This window comes from Atheta coriaria, unplaced genomic scaffold (genome assembly GCF_025399875.1).
Source record: "Atheta coriaria isolate IRGN ID8LTWV9N9 unplaced genomic scaffold, Caltech_Dcor_3.1 hic_scaffold_4_pilon, whole genome shotgun sequence".
NCBI classification, from domain to species: Eukaryota; Metazoa; Arthropoda; class Insecta; order Coleoptera; family Staphylinidae; genus Dalotia; species Dalotia coriaria.
The window spans coordinates 8,177,150-8,194,996 of NW_027045446.1; the positions used below are offsets into that span (position 1 = coordinate 8,177,150).

At 35.6% G+C, this 17,847-nt stretch overlaps 3 protein-coding genes across 13 annotated transcripts in view; 1 reads left to right on the top strand and 2 right to left on the bottom strand.

The window, feature by feature from the left end:
- The window catches only part of rdgA (retinal degeneration A), a 70,655-nt gene that overhangs the window by 19,274 nt on the left and 33,534 nt on the right, over window positions 1-17,847 (top strand). For 3 of the 11 annotated variants that reach the window (XM_065300596.1, XM_065300599.1, XM_065300600.1), the window contains exon 2: window positions 9,754-10,047. The exons of 7 other annotated variants lie outside the window; for them this stretch is intronic. The gene's annotated coding sequence lies outside the window, so the exon portion shown is untranslated. The remainder of the gene's footprint in view (window positions 1-9,753; window positions 10,048-17,847) is intronic. One more of the 11 variants, XM_065300598.1, reaches the window with a different exon arrangement.
- LOC135791161 (phospholipase A1 member A-like) lies at window positions 13,681-14,925 on the bottom strand. Its single transcript, XM_065301471.1, has 3 exons — window positions 14,796-14,925; window positions 14,031-14,735; window positions 13,681-13,976 (listed from the first exon to the last, which is right to left on the bottom strand). Exons 1-3 carry the CDS (start codon window positions 14,851-14,853, stop codon window positions 13,798-13,800), a joined length of 942 nt encoding a protein of 313 aa, XP_065157543.1. The 5' UTR covers window positions 14,854-14,925; the 3' UTR covers window positions 13,681-13,797.
- LOC135790688 (pancreatic triacylglycerol lipase-like) lies at window positions 15,252-16,654 on the bottom strand. The gene is made up of 3 exons (XM_065300959.1): window positions 16,516-16,654; window positions 15,822-16,454; window positions 15,252-15,760 (listed from the first exon to the last, which is right to left on the bottom strand). Exons 1-3 carry the CDS (start codon window positions 16,586-16,588, stop codon window positions 15,252-15,254), a joined length of 1,215 nt encoding a protein of 404 aa, XP_065157031.1. The 5' UTR covers window positions 16,589-16,654.

Genomic DNA, 17,847 nt, shown 5'->3' on the forward strand with positions numbered 1-17,847 from the left:
GTTTACAACATATAATACGATTTTATAAAGTTTGTTGTTTTTATTTTACATTTGGAACAAAATGAAAATCATAAATATTTAATTTTTGGAAATTCAATGATTTTTTACATCTGTCAATTATTTTTTACTTAAAATATATAAAACTAGCTTTTGTCCGCGACTTCGTCCCTGTAGTGTTAAATAAAAATGTAATTCGTTTTTACTCTATTTCTCTAGACATAATATGTGTCAATTCTATTAATCAGATTCGCAATTTTTTTTTAAAGAAAATAATGCACTTTAGCGCGCCATCTCGGATTCAACTATTTAACTATAACTATGTTGGAATCACCATGCCAACTTTTATCCAATAGAAAAGGGCTGTCTTTAGGGTTTTTCCGGTAAATATTCGAATCTTTCTCGCCGTAAAAACCATCCTTGGACTTAAACAAACATTTTAAAAACGAATTAGCCAAATTGGTCAAGGCGTTGTTGAGTTATGCGCTTACCAACAGATTTTGCAATTCATTTTTATATTATAGATATAAAATGATATATTTTGACCTTTCTTTTCTCATGCACACACGCTTAGATATATAATTTTTCTATAAAATAAAATAATGTGAACTTTACAACCAACCATAAATTGAAATCGATTAAAATACGAACGCGTTCCGCTCGAAATGAAAATTTATAAAAGTGGGAAAAAGTTATGCACACAGACGGGCAATAACTCTTTCCATCTGGATAGGATAGGCTCGGCGCCCGGCTGGAAAACCCGTATTAATGTTCCAGACAATATAATACATGTTTAATGTACCAGAATGTTCAATAGTTTGCGCTGTTCGAATGCTCTTCGCATGGCGAAGTCGTACCTATGAGTTGGTGGCGCGCGATTCCCGTTTTGTTTGTATTACGATACAAACTTTATGAACCCTTTGTGGAAAGTTCCGTCGGGTGCAGCTAACTTTTTTCCACCGCAGGCGTATAAACACTCACCGACACACACCATACAAACACGCACGTGTTTGTCGCCTATTGAAAGTATACGAATTTTTACTTATTTTGCTCGTTTTTATCGTCCATTGAGGCGTTTTGGGGCATTGTGCTCGGTCGTTATTTTTAATGTTTTTAATCGTCTGCATTGAATAGCTCACACAAAGGACTCGCTGACACTTTAGACACATTTTCAGACTTCATATAACATTTTCTAAATGGCTGTCATTTTCATTTTATACAGGTAACACAATACACATTAAATCCATGCGAAATATTTTCTACGAAGCAAATTAATCAAATATATAGCTACATTAGTCGGTGGTATTGTTTGTTTGTGTAAATCGAAAACATGCAATCTCGCTTTGTGCATTTCAATTTCCTGTGCATCTTCATGAATTCATGAATCCCTTTGCTTTGTAACAAAGATGTGCTGCAAGCGCTGTACAGTCGGGGAAACGTGTGCATTGTGTGCATTGTGGAGGTTATGAATGTATGCATTTACGAACAGGAGTTGTACTGGTGAGAGATGGGAGTTGGTGATAGGGCTCCCATGAGGTCGGGATGCTGTACACGAACTTGTTTGCATAGACGTGCGTGTTAATCGCCTCTTCAAGTTAGCTACCATGCGCGAATACGAATACTCAACGACGATTGTAATTAAGATTTTGACCACAACATCTGTAGATTATACTTGGGTGCCACAAACTTCTCTTTGAAATATATCCTGGGCTATATTATAAATTTATAATATAAAAATGAATTTCAAAATCTGTTAGTAAGCGGATAACTTAACAACGCTTAGACCAATTTGGCTAATTCTTTTTTTAAAATATTTTTTAATGTCCAAGGATGGTTTTTATGGCAAGAAAAGTTTGAATAATTGGCAGGATAAGCCTAAAGGCCGTCCTTTTCTATAGGATTAAAGTGGGCATTGAGATTCAATCATAGTTATAGTCAAATAGTTGAATCCGAGATGGCGCGCTGAAATGCATAATAAGCAATTCTTTATAATTAATTTCTTTAAAATAAAATTGCGAACCTTTTTGAAAGAATTGACACATCGTTGTTTAAGTAAAACTTAATGAAGAAGTAGTAAATATTTACTTCAAAGAGAGAAATAATAGTGTATTTTTAACATTGTGTTGTTTATAACAATTAAAATTTAAAATACTACACCGATTACAGGTTTCTTTTCTAAGAAATTTATAAAATACAATTATTTAAATATTAGGCAAGTAATTAAAATACTTAAAATTTTACCATTGTATTTCAACCGTTGTATTTTAAAATTTTATTTTTATTTTATTTTTTCAAATATAAAAATTGTAAATTTAATAATTTTATATTGAAAAACTAGCTTCTGCTCGTCCCGGTAGTGTTTAATAAATATGTAATTCGTTTTTACTCACTTGTTCTAGACATACGAGTAGTAAAGTAGGAGTAAAAACGAATTACATATTTATTAAACACTACCGGGACGAGTAAAAGCTAGTTTTTCAATATAAAATTATTAAATTTACAATTTTTATATTTGAAAAAATAAAATAAAAATAAAATTTTAAGTATTTTAATTACTTGCCTAATATTTAAATAATTGTATTTTATAAATTTCGTAGAAAAGAAACCTGCAATCGGTGTAGTATTTTAAATTTTAATTGTTATAAACAACACAATGTTAAAAATACACCATTATTTTTCTCTTTGAAGTAAATATTTACTACTTCTTCATTAAGTTTTACTTAAACAACGATGTGTAGTTAAATAACAGGCCGCTTGTTTGTTTACTTTCGCGAATTCACTGCAATTTATTCTCCGTTGAGGTAGAGTGATTAAAGTTTGTTACAACTGCGACTTTACTCCACCCAAATCCCCCCAAACCAGCATTCTATTGTATTATATTGTTATTTACTTGAACAAAGAATAATATTGCTGCAAATTTATTTCTGCCACTAACAATGTTACGAAAAGTCGGCAAAATGAACTAAAATATTAACCAGCTACCAGACACAACATTTTATTTCCGTGTAATTTTCCACGGCGTCATTTTATATCATTTTATTTTATTTTATTCGATGTCAGACGTGGAGAAGTCGGCGCGTAGTTCGTGTTTTATTTTTGAGCCCTCCAGGCGCTCGTGTAACGGCCACTCAATAAAACATGAGATGACACATCGAAAGCATCCGAACACTTGGAGAATGTCGGTCATCCGTCTAAATATTGCGATAAAGCGAGACATGCATTGGTGGGCGGTGGGTTCAAAATTTACTGCCGCATGCCACATGCCGCAGATTCGTTCCCTGGCGGTGCATTAACGCCTCCCAGCGGCGGTACCTCTGGGCTTGCGCTACGTTTTGTAATAAATATTGCAAGTTGAGACGACAATGTCTACACTCAAACATTGAAAGTTGAATTGTTTCTTAAATTCTAAACTTAGAATATTTTTTTTTTGGACTCTAGTGTATAAAATGATATTTTACACACTTAATATACAATATTATGAAGTAGAATAATGGTAGACTAAGAGTCAAGAGCGTAATATTGTAGAATTAAATTTGTATGCGCAGGTAGAGCGCTACCGGCGAAGGGTGCAGAAGCAAAGAAGGAAACAGGCTAAAGTAACAAAACATTACGTAAGCAGCAGAAGGCGGTTTTGTGTGTTAGAGGTCGGTACGACTTACAACCTCGAGGCCTGCGATTACGGATGTTCGCCGTACGTTACTGCTCCCCTTTTGTGCATGTTTATTACTGCTCGAAGCCAAAGCGTAACGAGCAACAACATCTACATACAACTGACATTTTTGATTACATCGCTAGTGCAATATCCAAATATTACCAAATTTATTGTGATGTAATATTTTATTTTTGGTTAAAAATTATTTCTGAAAGCGGTAAACCCTAATATTGATGTTGATCCCTTGCTGTATTTACTGATGAATTATATTCATTCAACCTCTCGGTCATCCGCTACCTAATCCAACACACCGTTCCAGTGGTAAGCTGGGTAGCGACCTCAATTATCCTTTCTGCTTTACACATGCCTGTTGGCCAACATCCAGATCCATCCGCCGGTTTTGCAGTCAATTTGCAGCGCGCCCGGCGCCTCCACCGCCGCATCTTCTGCCGATGCCTGAATTTAGTTACCTCTCTGTGCGCGGATATTGTGTTACGCAAAACAATGTATTTATACCGGCGGTAATTAACCGGGGGTTTAAATAACAATATTATGAAAAATAATATTCAATTATTATTGTTGTTGTGTGTAAATGCGTTTTATTGATATTTTGCTGTTTTTATTTAAGCTCTACGGCTGGTAATTTCCGTTAATGGGTATTTACTTGGGGATTGTTCTAGGAATATTGTGTTTATATTTGGACCGATTTCCGGTCGTCATTTTAATGGAAGCTGGTTATTTATAGATGTTTGTTGTTACACAATTAGCGGAGGAATTATTGCTGATAGATTTAGTTAAAAAAGAATTTAAGCGTTTATTTAGTTTTTCATACGCATATTTTACTTTCTTTACGTGGAAATAGTATGTTTCAGTTTATTATTATTAATAACGTTGTAATTTTAGGGAATATTTCATTACAAACTGGTGAAACATTATATAATTAATTTCTTAAAAATAAAATTGCGAATCTTTTTGAAAGAATTGACACATACTACTCGTATGTCTAGAACAAGTGAGTAAAAACGAATTACATATTTATCAAACACTACCGGGACGAAGTCTCGAGCAAAAGCTAGTTTTTCAATATAAAATTATTAAATTTACATTTTTTCTATTTGAAAAAATAAAATAAAAATATAATTTTAAGGATTTTAATTACATGCCTAATATTTAAATAATTGTATTTTATAAATTTTGTGAAAAGGAAAACTGTAATCCGTGTAGAATTTAAAATTTTAATTTATATAAATAACACCATTTCAAAATACACCATTATTTTTCTCTTTGCAGAAAATATTTACTACTTCTTCATTAAGTTTAAGTTTAAGTTAAGGTAATTTCCGTTAATGGGTATTTACTTGGGGATTGTTCTAGAAATATTGTGTTTATATTTGGACCGATTTCCGGTCGTCATTTTAATGGAAGCTGGTTATTTATAGATGTTTGTTGTTACACAATTAGCGGAGGAATTATTGCTGATAGATTTAGTTAAAAAAATTTTAAAAATTTTTAAAGTTTATATATTTTTTCATACGAATATTTTACTTCAATTACGCGGAAATAGTATGTTTTAGGTTATGAATATTAATAATGTTGTAATTTTAGGGAATATTTCATTATAAACTGGTGAAACATTGGCAATGCAGCAGAACTATGGTTTAATATTTATTCTCGGAACACATATACATACACAAGCAGAATCTGCATCAATGTTTTACGTGTACTTTGACGAACAGTAGTAAATACGGATTCTGGTTGTTTATAATACGAATAATAAATTTACAATTCTCAAAATTTAAACAATTTAAATTATAATTTAAAAATTTCAAAATTTGTTAGTAAGCGGATAACTTAACAACGCCTAGACCAATTTGGTCAATTCTTTTTTTTAAATGTTTGTTAAAGTCCAAGGATGGTTTTTACGCAAAGAGAAATTGGAATAATTGCTTGGAAAACCCTAAAGACAGTCTTTTTCTATAAGATAAAAGTTGGCACTGACATTCAATCATAGTTATAGTTAAATAGTTGAATCCGAGGTGGCACGTTGAAGTGCATTATTAGTAATTCTTTATATAATTAATTTCTTTAAAATATAATTGCGAATCTTATTTTAGAATTGACACATACTATGCCTAGAACAAGAGTGTAAAAACGAATTACATTTTTATTAAACACTACCGGGACGAATTTTCTGATTAAGCCAATTTCCAAGAATCGAAAATTTATTATTTTGGAAATGTCAAATGCAAACTACTCAATGATTAGTTTCCCAAGTGCTTCATGATTGTTTATTTTTTGCTTAGCTGAGTACCTGCTCAAATTGCAAAGTCCATTACCGCAACTTTGGGCAGCACTCACGAACATTTCCATCGTAATCGATGTCAGTTTTGGTAACGAATCTACGACCAGTGGTTTGCAGGCTATAGCCAACTAATAATAATTAAGTGCACTCGAGCATCTGCATTCCGGTGCAGTGCACATGCAACTGAATTGGACGAAACTGTCGACGGGTCTATATTTTCCGATTTGACTGCTCGAGCTGAAGTGTGCGGAGTGTTGGAAGTCCGAAACGTGAAAGCGACCGACTCGAAGTTGGTAAATTGTTGAATTGAAAGCTTTGCGACTCCTACGTTGCCAGCAAGGGTCGTTTATTGTTATCAAGTGCTCGGTTTCAAGCATCTTTTATTTGCTTCCGACGTTTTTTACACAAAAGTACAAAATGAGGGTTTTACACACTAAAAATAGTTTAATTTAACTTCACTCAGTAATAACGTGCGAAGAAATACTCTTCATGCTAAAAAAATAATATATGACACAATGTTTCATATGAAAACACCAATGGTTATGATAAATTAACCTTTTCACCACCCGGAGGCAGTGAAGCCGTGTCGTTGCATGCAGATGAGCCAGGTTTTTATTAGTGTAACCCCGCACAACGCAATTCCAACTCCAACTGAATAAAAAATCTAAACCATGGCACAAAAACAAGAGGACACAGCCAAGCACAATACGACAATAAATAAACTGAATACCTCCGCGTCGGTACGGATGCGTCGATGCGCTCGTTGAGATAGAATCTGACGTTGAGGTGTGAGAAGCGTCTGGATGCAGTGGAGCGCACTGGGCTACTACATCTACCAGGATTGTTTGTTACCCCTAGAGGGCTTACAATCTCATTGGTTCTTGCGTCGGCTTTATTCGATTAACTAATTATAACTTAACTTGCCGTGAGCGGATTGTTTTTTTTTTTTTTGAATATTTTATTAACATTTGTGGAAAATAAAAACAAGAAAAACTACTTGTCGGGACAAATCTGCATCTGAATTGTATCTTTTCATTAATAAATACACTTAACGCCATCTAGGTTTGAATTACGAGACTATAAATATGATTAAATATTCATTTTAATTTTTATCTTTAATTTGACACCTTTTAAGATAGATTTTTGCAAGGAAAAGTAGTTTATATTATTTTCTAAAACCAAAAGTATCTTTACACCAAAATTAATCAAAATTAGTTGAGTGGTTTTTGCTGGAAAGCGTTACAAACATACAAAAAAATTATTTTTACATTTTGAGTTAAAAATTAAATTCAGTTTTATTATCCATGCGTTGTTTAGTTATAATTAACGTAACACCACGAATTTTGCAAATAATAGAATTATAGACTAACAATCAAATTGCATTTATTATGCTCGACGTTTGCAGCATCTACAATCAAGTCGATTTGTGAGTGGGTGCTGAGTATGCAATTTTGTGTATGCAATCATGTCGAATTCGTCGAGATGAGAATAAATCAATCTGTGCGGGTAGTTTCCACCCTCTTGAACATAACTGACAGAATGCTGGAATAAGGAAACGAAAAGAAACGTGCCTTCGCTCAAGCGTAACGTGCATTTTTTTTTAATATTTTGTTTTTTGTTATTAAATCACATCCAACCAAAAGGTCATCGTGTAGTATAAATATAAATAGATTTTTGTTGTATGTAAGATGTACTCGTATCTACAACATGGACTAATCAACTTTGCACAAACTTTTTGTAATCTTTTAAATCCTGCCCGCCGCCGAGGCGTCGGAACAAACGAGGCGTGTGCGTCAGACGCCGCCCCCGAACTAAACGCTTCACGACGCAAATTGCATCGTGTATCTTTACGATCATCGTCGCCGCGACTTTGCGAAGTCTCGCGGCGCGCGCGATAAATATTCAGCCCGCAGCGCCGACGTTCGCCACCTCCTGTCGTATCCTCTTCCAGATTGCGTCCTGATTGTAAACATATCTTGCCAAGACGTGGACCGGCTGCTAATTAAAACTAAACTTGCCGTAATTCGATTTGTGTCTTTTTGTGCTTCAATTCAAGTCTCAACATTGTTGAGTTTGAGTTGGCGTCGATCATAAATGCGTTTTAATTGCTTCATCGAATATCTTGTTACTGTTAAGAGATTGTTCCCAATTCATAACTGGATTAATTAACGCATATTGTTTGAAATTTTTATTGTGTTGCATTATATTTAGTTCGCTTTTGTATATTTTGTTCTAATTGTTTACGCGTGCAGCCGCTGAAAGCTCCTGCACGTAAAGTTTACATGAAAAGTGAAGTTTATTCTCTTTGTTCATCGTCTCACCGCTGCTTGGCGTGTTATGATTTGCTTTTGTTTTACTTTCTTTTACTTTATCCTACTTCATTCGGCTTTGTGCTGTTTTCTTTGCATTTTGCACGCCGTGGAGAATTTCTTTCATCACGCGGATATTATTAATATATTCTCTCTTGAGATTTACAGAGGTACAACTAGAGTGAAGATGTGATATAATTTAATTAAGCAAGACTTACTTCATCAAGTTTTATGCATTAAATATTCATAATTAAAATGTATACCATTAGTTATTATTAGTGATCTGTTTGGGGAAGGCTACATTTGATGCAAAAACATTGTAGTGCCATTTTATTTTATTTAAAGTCCAACTTTCATTCCTGATTTTGCACTCTAAAAGTTATTTTTTGGAATAAAAAGTTGCCTATTGCATTTTCCGTAATCAGGTATATCTATATATCAAATTTTATCAAAATTGGATCAGTGGTTTACGTGTGAAATCGTCACAAACAAACAAATACACTCAAATTTGCATTTATAATATTATGATTAAATCCTGATAAAATTTTGTAAGCCAACATTGGTCAACATTTTTCAAGATATTTTACCGTGAAAACAGAAAACAGAAAGCAGGAAAAAGTTAAACCCAGTTACAACTGCAGCGTTTAAATAATTTTGCTCGCCCGCTTTTTCAATTGCTATTAAATCCCCGTCGGATAAGATTAAACAATAAATTATGCTGGACTTTAATCCACTCTCAGATGCCTCTGCGCCAGATCGTAAAGCATTGTGAATGTATTTCTATTTTCCGCATTTCCCACGCACTACCACAGCCCACACTAGTGTTTGGTCCCTTTATTAAATTTACATCTCGGTCGCATGCATTCGCATCCATGGCGACGTCGATAACACCTATTGGTTTTAATTAAAATGTTCCTATATATGACCGGCACACGTGTACGTAAGCAACGTGTAAATTTTAATTAACAAGTTAGGTTGTTATTGTATGCGGAAAAACAAACAAAAATATAAATAAAATGAATTTAAAGCAATATAATTAATTACTCGATATCTTATAGCGTGGATGTCAATCATTACAAGTGGCAGTAATTCAGCGATGATTTAATTATCAGGCGGACCTGCAAAGCCGCGTCAAAGCGTTTGCTCTCTAGCATATTGAACCGAACTCTGAACCATTCAGATAATCTATAGCTGGGATTGGGGCCGAGAATTAGTCCGATAGATAATGGATAATCAAATTGGCTTCACTTGCTTTGAATTGCCAGCTCTGCGTCAGCAAAATATTAAATTAGTTATGGAGATTGAAGCAATTTATTTCCACTTGTCGTAATTTTCAAGGCAAATATGAAAGTTTTCGGTAATTTTTTCCATCATGACGAAATGAAATATTCAGTGGCCATTTACATGATTAAAACGTCAGCAGTCGAAATAGTGACTGCGTAAGTTTCTTCATTCTTTGTTCTTTTTTTTTGCTATTTACTTGTGTTGGGCAGTAGTTGGGGCGGCGATTGAAAGGAAATTCGCCGCGCGCTCGAAATGTAACACTGACGATGCGCCCGCCGCCGCTTGCCGCAACGAGCACCGGCTTTGATGTACACGCCACGAAGGACAAGATAGGTCGATCGAAGGGCGCGCCATCGCCATCCACAACGTGGGTCAGCGTCGTCGACGCGGTCATCATCATGGGCGGCGGTCGCGTTGAACCCGCACGCCGCCGCCGCCACCGCACGTCTATGCGTGCGACGCCACCCTCATCGCTGTCACCCGTACTAGCCGGCCGTTAATAGGTGAGACCATCAACCATAAATTTCGTTTTCTTTATTTCTCTTCTTTGTTAATAGTCAATATCTCAACTGTATACAAAACACATTGTACATTTGGTTGCATATAATTCTATAACCTAACCGTTTTTGCATCCTTTTGTGGAATGAATGAATGTACGAATGAAATGCGTGAAATGCGAAACAGCAATTTCTACTTAGAGAACAAACTAAGACTAGAGAAATAAACGAGGTTGGAGTATGAGGTGGCTTTGTCGTGGGAGCGTGTTTTCTAGTTTTCGGGCCGTTGGGGTCGAACTGACCGCGGCGATTTACAGCCGCTGAAAAAGTTCGATTCGACATCGCTGGATGTGAAAGGATTTTCGTCTGGTAATCAAAGGCCCCAGGTCGGCGTGGAACTATTTTGGCCTTTTCGAGCGCATCCATCATTCAATGTCTATTCGTATTTATTTGATATGAGGGTGGCTGCACATGTCTGTTCACCACCACTGTCCGCCTCCGCACGAAATTGCTAGCGGCGCCTGGTCAAGTTTGTCAAGTGAAGTCGTCGGCGAAATGCACGAGCGTAAGTGATTTATGAGTTCTTGCAACAATTCAATTCTTGCAAAGACTATTACACGTCGAAAACCGAAAAAAAAAAAACTTAAGTTAATTACATTCGCTTTCATAGTGGCATTAAATTTCTGGTTTGAAAGTCATATAACCTGGATTATCTGAAACTTATCCTAAGCTAAGCTAAGCTAAGATGATGAGATATTTGCTTTCACAGGATTTCATATCCTGCCAAAATGAATTAGCGTCTTGAATTAAATTTTTGTCACACAATTTTTATATCTTCACATTCTCAGACGTCTTAAATTAATAATTATCTAAATTTTACCAAAATTTAAGCAAAATTGTTTTTATTTTTTTAGTTTTTCGGCAATTTTCTGGGTTTTATTTATATTTTTTTGGTTTAAATTAATTACAACAATGCAATTAATATTTCCGTCATTAATTTCATAGCGTTTAGGATTGCTTTGTACGCGGTAGATAAAACAAAGGGTTATTTAATAAAAAGCACCACAAATAAAAACGTAAATGTCCGCCACGCTCGGCTGACAGTCGAGAGCGTCGCTGGAATAGAAAAAAAAGCGTTTCACCGCGCGAAAGGAAAATACGTTTACGCTTGTTTTTTGCCTTTTTATTGGAGGGCTGCCTAGCGTCGATATAAATGACCTGCCGTACACACATAAATCTTCCGCATTGCGCTAAATAAGACGACTCCAGGGAAATGCCAAAACGCAATGACGCTGCTAGTTGGTGGACGGTGACGACAGGGGGCGAAAAATTACATTTGCAACGCGGCGAACTCGAGCGCGGAAGCGCAACGATGAAAATCGTCATGCTTGAGAGTTTTTCTCGACGATGTCGTTTTCATTTCTGCAATATCATCGCTAGGCCTTTTTGTGTTTACAAACACTTCTTATTTACTTTTTATTCGTTTTTCTGTTGGAATTTTCTTTTATTGGCATAGAATTTTCGATTGTTAAGCGGTTTATTTGAGCGTCAAGTAGAAAAATGTTGAAAGGCAAAGCTAAACATGGTTTCGCTGCGTCAAAGCTCGGTTGACCAAAGTTACGCGCTTCGTGATGCATAAAACTTCGAAATTCTCGTGGATATTGAGCGCAAAACTTTTTTAAGCTGAAATTTGAGGTTAAACAAATAACCTACATAAATATTTTATTATATTATAAGCAAAATTCATCAAATAATCATTTTACGTGCCTGTTTGATGTAAAATATTGTTTTCCGCCCGTGTTAATATCCGTATCGACCGATTGCAATAGGAAATCAAGTTCAGCGCTGTGCTGACCGGCCTAAATTTAGCAAAACGGATCATCGTACTCTGCGCGTCGGAAATAGCGCCACTCGTACTATAAATAAATTAATATAATCGAATTCATGGGTTTCATTCACTTGCGCATCTCACGCGCCTCGCCCTAACTCGATTTGCCATCATCAGCGTCATGTTTTTATTCTCTCCAGCGACGCATTCCAGCGAATGCACTCAGCGCTTGATTACATTAAGAAAGACGTCAATCCGCTGACGGCCATTTGCAAATTTGCAGCGAGTACATTCGTGACAACACACGCGTACTTCGTATTCGCGTCATCAACGGAAACGATGATTATTTATTCTCATAAATGTTATGAGTCAAAAATTCAACCAGTGTTTTTCATTTTAAAAGAGATTCTAGTAAAAGAAATATTTTTTCGCAGTCCAGAGTGAAAAACCTTCCAATTTCTGTAGCTGTCAGTGAAGCAATGGAAAGATCGACGCAAGGATAAAAAATGAGACACGCCAAACAAATAGCAAGCTAAAGATAAACGCGTCGTAAAGAAAGAACTACCCCCACATGAACACGCGGAAAATCTTCTTCTGTTTTCATCTATCCTGACACGCAAATGTTTAAGCCCTGAACGATTTAGTAAATACCATCTAGGGAAAGAGGTGAATGTCAATAACAAAATGCGTTATTTGCACGTGGAAAATATTTGGCCACTTTGTTTGCCCCCGAGCAGACAAACGAAAAGATGGCAGACTTCGAGAAGGTAAATGAAAAACATTTTCATAACATGTCACTGGGCAATATTTTACCTTCAATGCGCGTGATCTAATAGAAAAACTCGCTTGAGTGATATACGAACAAAGAAATATTTTCAATGCAAATAAATAGCGCGACGCTGAAATTGAAAACGCAAAGCAACTGATTGCGTCTGTTTTTTTTTCTCTACCTGAAACTGTAGTTATAAATAAAATGGTAGTGAGTTCAAGTACTAATAAAACACTTCATAAAATTGAATTGCATTTATATTCAGAGAGGTGTAAAATTTAAATGTCAAGCAATCAGTTAAGTTATTTTTAAATCATGTAATGAGTAAAATATATATTTTTTTATTTTTACCTGCAATTTAAAAAAAAATTGTTTATTTTTATTGCGAAAAATGGCTTTTAAAATTCAATACAAAAAACAAAAAATAATAAAAAGCATAGCACTAACGCCATAACCTCAATTTTTTTTTGCAACTCTTGCCATCTACCGTCATTAATTAAAAATGATGAGAATTTTTATTTCAGCTCGAGTAGTGTTGGTTGCCGTACTTTCTGAATGTATAACCTTTTGTCTTGTTACACAACGGTGTATTTTCGCCTCGCCGCCGCCTTTCTGCCGCCTTCATGCGTGTAATAACATACTCGTGTGACGCATGCATTACTCATTAAATATTTAATCCGTACAATGTATGGCTCTCGTTGCGTTGCGTTCCGCTGGCTCCCTTTGCTCAGCCGGTCGTCGTCGTCGTCGTCCTGGAAGGCAAGAGTAATACATAGTTTAAATTGTAGCGGAGATACGACCACGCGCTTATTAGGAGCGACACGCAAAAGGGCCAGCGGCGTGCACGAAGCACCAATGCATTGCTGGCCTACGAGTGTTTTGAAAGCGTGGATGTCGTGATAATGCAGGCGCAAAGCATGAAAAGCACCCGGAAGATTGTGCGCTGACTGATAAGGGCACGTGCGTGCGCATTGCGTGGGTGGGTGATGGAGTATCCGGCATATTGTACGGATTAGTTTAATTATTCAAAAGGCAAAATGAGTGCTTCTAAGAACATAACATAACGTGTGATTTTAGAACAATCCATTAGTTAAATCACACACATATTTGTTTATTTCCGAAATAAAATTTATTTATATACATTATTACTACTCGGATATTAATTTCGTCCATATGGAGGTTTTGTGTTTGTTTTAAAGTAATATTTTCCCGGTGGTGAAGTTTTTGCCATTTTTCCAAATCTTGTAGTCGGAAACCCTAATGGACCATGCGCAACAAAAGCTGGCGAACTCAATGATTCTATACAATACGCCAACGCCATCATGTGACTATAATAACCTACAAATTTAACCTTAATTATAACAAAAACATAACCCCAACTTTTACGCTTACCATTATGATCAAAAATAATCCCAGGTTGTTTAGACCCATTATTCGCGAAGAAGTCATACTTCCCACACTCTTTGGCAGTACCCATACTGCCAGCACTGGTATGCAAACACACCACCTTTGTAGCATCCGTTGGTGTTATCTTAAAGTCCTCAAAAGCTAGATATCCATCAGTAAAAAATTCAGCAACTGGGTCTAACGCAGTGATGACATCTACTGGCAACACAACTGACGTGGTCCTACCAGCACATCCAGCTATATGTGCCCCTAAACCATGCCCAATTAATTCAATATATCCTTGGAGTATTCCCTTTCCAAACCAGTCTAATATATGTTGACCGATGATATCTCCAACGTCATAAGTACTCTGTGCTGCGGAAATATAATCAGGATCGTAGGAAGATGGCCAGTGACAGAATATCAAATTATAACACTCGTCAAGTTTCATGTAGGCATCTATCAGATCATCAAATACTTTCAATTTTCCAGTTAGATACCCAGGGATTATGATGATTGTTTTACAGGTACCATCAAAATTTGCTATCCAGTAATCATTGTCCTCTTCGTAGCTTAATTTCGTTGTTTTTTGATTTGTCAGGAAAAAATCGATAACACTTTCGTTTCTAGGCTTTTTATCGTTTGATGGTGGAGGTGGGGGTGGAATATTTGTAGGTGGAGGTGTCGTGGTACCAGTATCATCCTCGTCACCTGGAAATTTAAACCTTGAAAAGTCTTGTTTGAGCTTCGCATAACCATCGGTAGTATTACCGTCAGTCAGTGCGGAGTCAGTTATCACGAGCAGTATTAATATTAATGCCGACTTCATGTTTTGAGAGCGCTGCAAATCTGAAACAATAAATACATCGACAAATCGCTGAGATTGTTTTATATACAGCCAGCCAATATGGTAAACAGTGGAAACGTGTTGATTCTATTTTCATTGTGCGAAATCCCTAAATAAATAGTTGTATTTTTGTTATCGCCGATGTGATTTATGAAAATATTTATCGAGTTAATATTTTTTCATTGTGCAAAACGCAAAAGGTAAAAAAGCAAAAGCATTACTTTATTAATTTATTATTTATACGATTCCACATAAAATATATCAAAATCACATCGAAATATTTCATAATCATATTCATAGGTCATAGTACTGATGAAATTTATAAATAAACATAACAAACATATGAATAACCATGTTTATTAAATATGGAAATTAATTTATTATTTATTATATAGTTTATTATATTTATTAAATCTAGTAAAGAGAAAATCCATCGAATCCATACTGGTATCAATCTTATTCTCTTTGGGTTCATCTTTTTTTCTTGTATCTTGATAATTATTGTGTTTATTTAGTCGGCTGAACATGAAATCCATCGAATCCAGACTTGTATCAACATTGGCTTTAACTGGTTCGGTTTTTTCGTGGAGATCCTCACGGTTATTGTATTTATTTATATGATTCAACATGAATTGGAAATCATTTGGAGTTGAATCGGGTTTTGTATTTTTCGGCTCTTTTTTGAAACTATTGAAGTTGTCTGGTTTTTGTTGTGGAGCTTGTGTAGTTATATGTAAATTTCTTGTAGAAAAATAATAATGCCCTGGTGCTTCATGGTTTAAACTTTGAAATGTTGCTTGATTACCACTTCGATCATACGCTACATATTTATGATTATTTAAACTTTCATTGTAATAATCTATAGCTCTCCGATGGTCACACCAAATATCTATTAATAAGTAAATAATTTATTTGATTGGAATTAAGTTGGTTATTTAGTATTTCGTTACCTAGGTCACATCCAGGTTGATTACTACCATCATTCGCAAAGAAAACAACATCTCCCGTAGGTTCAGAACTGCCCAAATAGTTCTGATTAGTGTAGAGTGAAATCACCCTAGAGGCATCTTTACTAGTTAGTTTGTACTTTGCATAAGTAAGATCATAATCCGTGAAACCCGGCCCGCAGGGATCCAGAGCAAGAAGGACATCTACAACACGTCCACGCCGATTGGCTATTCTTGCCGCTGTGCCAGCAATATGCGCGCCCATCGAATGCCCTACAATTTCGACTAAATGTTGCAATAGACCAAATTGATGCAGTTCAACAATGTGTTCAGCCACATGTGCAGCCACAGCTGGTATTCGCTTTGCCGCCTCGTAATACCCATCTGTATCATCTTCAAACCTCCATAGTACATTCACAACATTACAACACTTTTCCTTCGCGAGTAATTCCTCATAAGATTTATCGAAAGCATTGTATTGATCTGGATACCAGCCATGAATTAGAAAAATCGTCCTGCAATGCGGGTTGATATTCTCGTAGTAATCGATGTCTTCTGAGTCAAATCGTATTGCTCCGTTTGCCGGATGGATATCTTCTAATGTGATCGTGGCTGGGGGTCTTTTGAAGAACATGCCTTTGAAAAAATCAATCAAGCTAATGTGAACTTGAGGAAAAATATTGATTGTGATGCTCACTCTGTACACGTGTGTTGAGAAGCAGAACGATAAATCCGTAGGAGAAAAATGGTGAGATTTTCGTTGCGCACATTGTTGCTTTGCAGCGTGATGATTGTTATTTTTGTATCGCACATCCGTCGCGGTTGGAAAACGTTGTTGTTCCATCGCAGCTGTTTGTGTGTTTTTCGTTGTGACGCCAGTGGAAAACTGGTTTGTTTGGCTTTTTATTGTGTTTTATTGATATTTACTTTGTTTTTTGACTGCTTCAACCAACATTTTATTTCAACTGTGTTTTTTTGTTAGCGTACACTAAACATAATATTGTTTTGTGAAAATTTGTGAAAAATAAATTCACATGTGTTGGTTTTGATGATTTTCGGAAAAGTCATGTTGTTTTCATCGCTCGAAATCAATAAATCTGAGAATCAAGTCAAAGGATCAAAGACATTCTTACTCCAAGGTGAATTTATGTGTTTATGTTATACTTGTTCATATTGTGCTTACATCAAACAGGAAGCACAAGTAATCCGATAACCTTACGCTTCGATGCTTGAATACTCCTCGTCGAAAATTCGAATTTGCTCGCACGTGCGAAGGTGTAAATGTAATGTACGGATTAAGGTTTCGGAATGTGGGTGGTGCAAGTGTGTGCGCACGAAAAAACGAAAAGAGCAAACTTTTGATAATAAAGTTGGATGGGAAAATAAGTATCTGGCTTGGCGGTGTTTCACAAAGTTGTAATGTATTTCTGTGTTTCTTGAAATCGAATACTTCTTATATCCTCTTCATGCGCGTCCATAAATTCTGAAAGTCGAATTGAAAAAGAAACGAAGTGTGCCATTACGGGCGTAAACATAAAACAATGTCCTAATTGAAAAAACAAGGAAATATTAGTAAAGGGATCTGCTTCTTTGTATGTTTGTTTTCATTTCACGCCTAAACCACTTGGACAATTTTGATGAATTTTTGTATAGAGATCACTTGACTCTTGAATTAAGACATAAACTACTTTTTGTTACGATAACTGAAAGATAAAGGACTCAAATGGGATAAAAAGAGTTTATGGGAAAATAAATGTTATAGTTACATAATTTGGACATAGATGGCACTAAAATCAATTTATTTGAACTTAATTTTCAGAAGAGATTTCGTCAAAGAAGAACTAAGTTCAATTACTAAAAAAAATCTGACAAAGGTGATGTTGAAATCATATAATCTGAAAATACAATCACATAAATTTGTCCCTCTTAAGATCACACCCGAGAAGTGGATATAATAATATTTTCATCTTGAATTGCGCCGAACTTAACTCATAAATTCACCCTCATCATCCACACCGAAGGTAAATAT

Bases quoted from the DNA above. Each gene is read 5' to 3' on its own strand.
- LOC135791161 (XM_065301471.1), bottom strand. From the start codon at position 14,853: ATGAAGTCGGCATTAATATTAATACTGCTCGTGATAACTGACTCCGCA. The intron at 14,736-14,795 runs GTAATACTACCG...TTAAATTTCCAG, and splicing joins TGACTCCGCACTGACTGACG to GTGACGAGGATGATACTGGT. The intron at 13,977-14,030 runs GTAAGCGTAAAA...TTAAATTTGTAG, and splicing joins GATTATTTTTGATCATAATG to GTTATTATAGTCACATGATG.
- LOC135790688 (XM_065300959.1), bottom strand. From the start codon at position 16,588: ATGTGCGCAACGAAAATCTCACCATTTTTCTCCTACGGATTTATCGTT. The intron at 16,455-16,515 runs GTGAGCATCACA...ATTTTTTCAAAG, and splicing joins TCTCAACACACGTGTACAGA to GCATGTTCTTCAAAAGACCC. The intron at 15,761-15,821 runs GTAACGAAATAC...ACTTATTAATAG, and splicing joins TCAACCTGGATGTGACCTAG to ATATTTGGTGTGACCATCGG.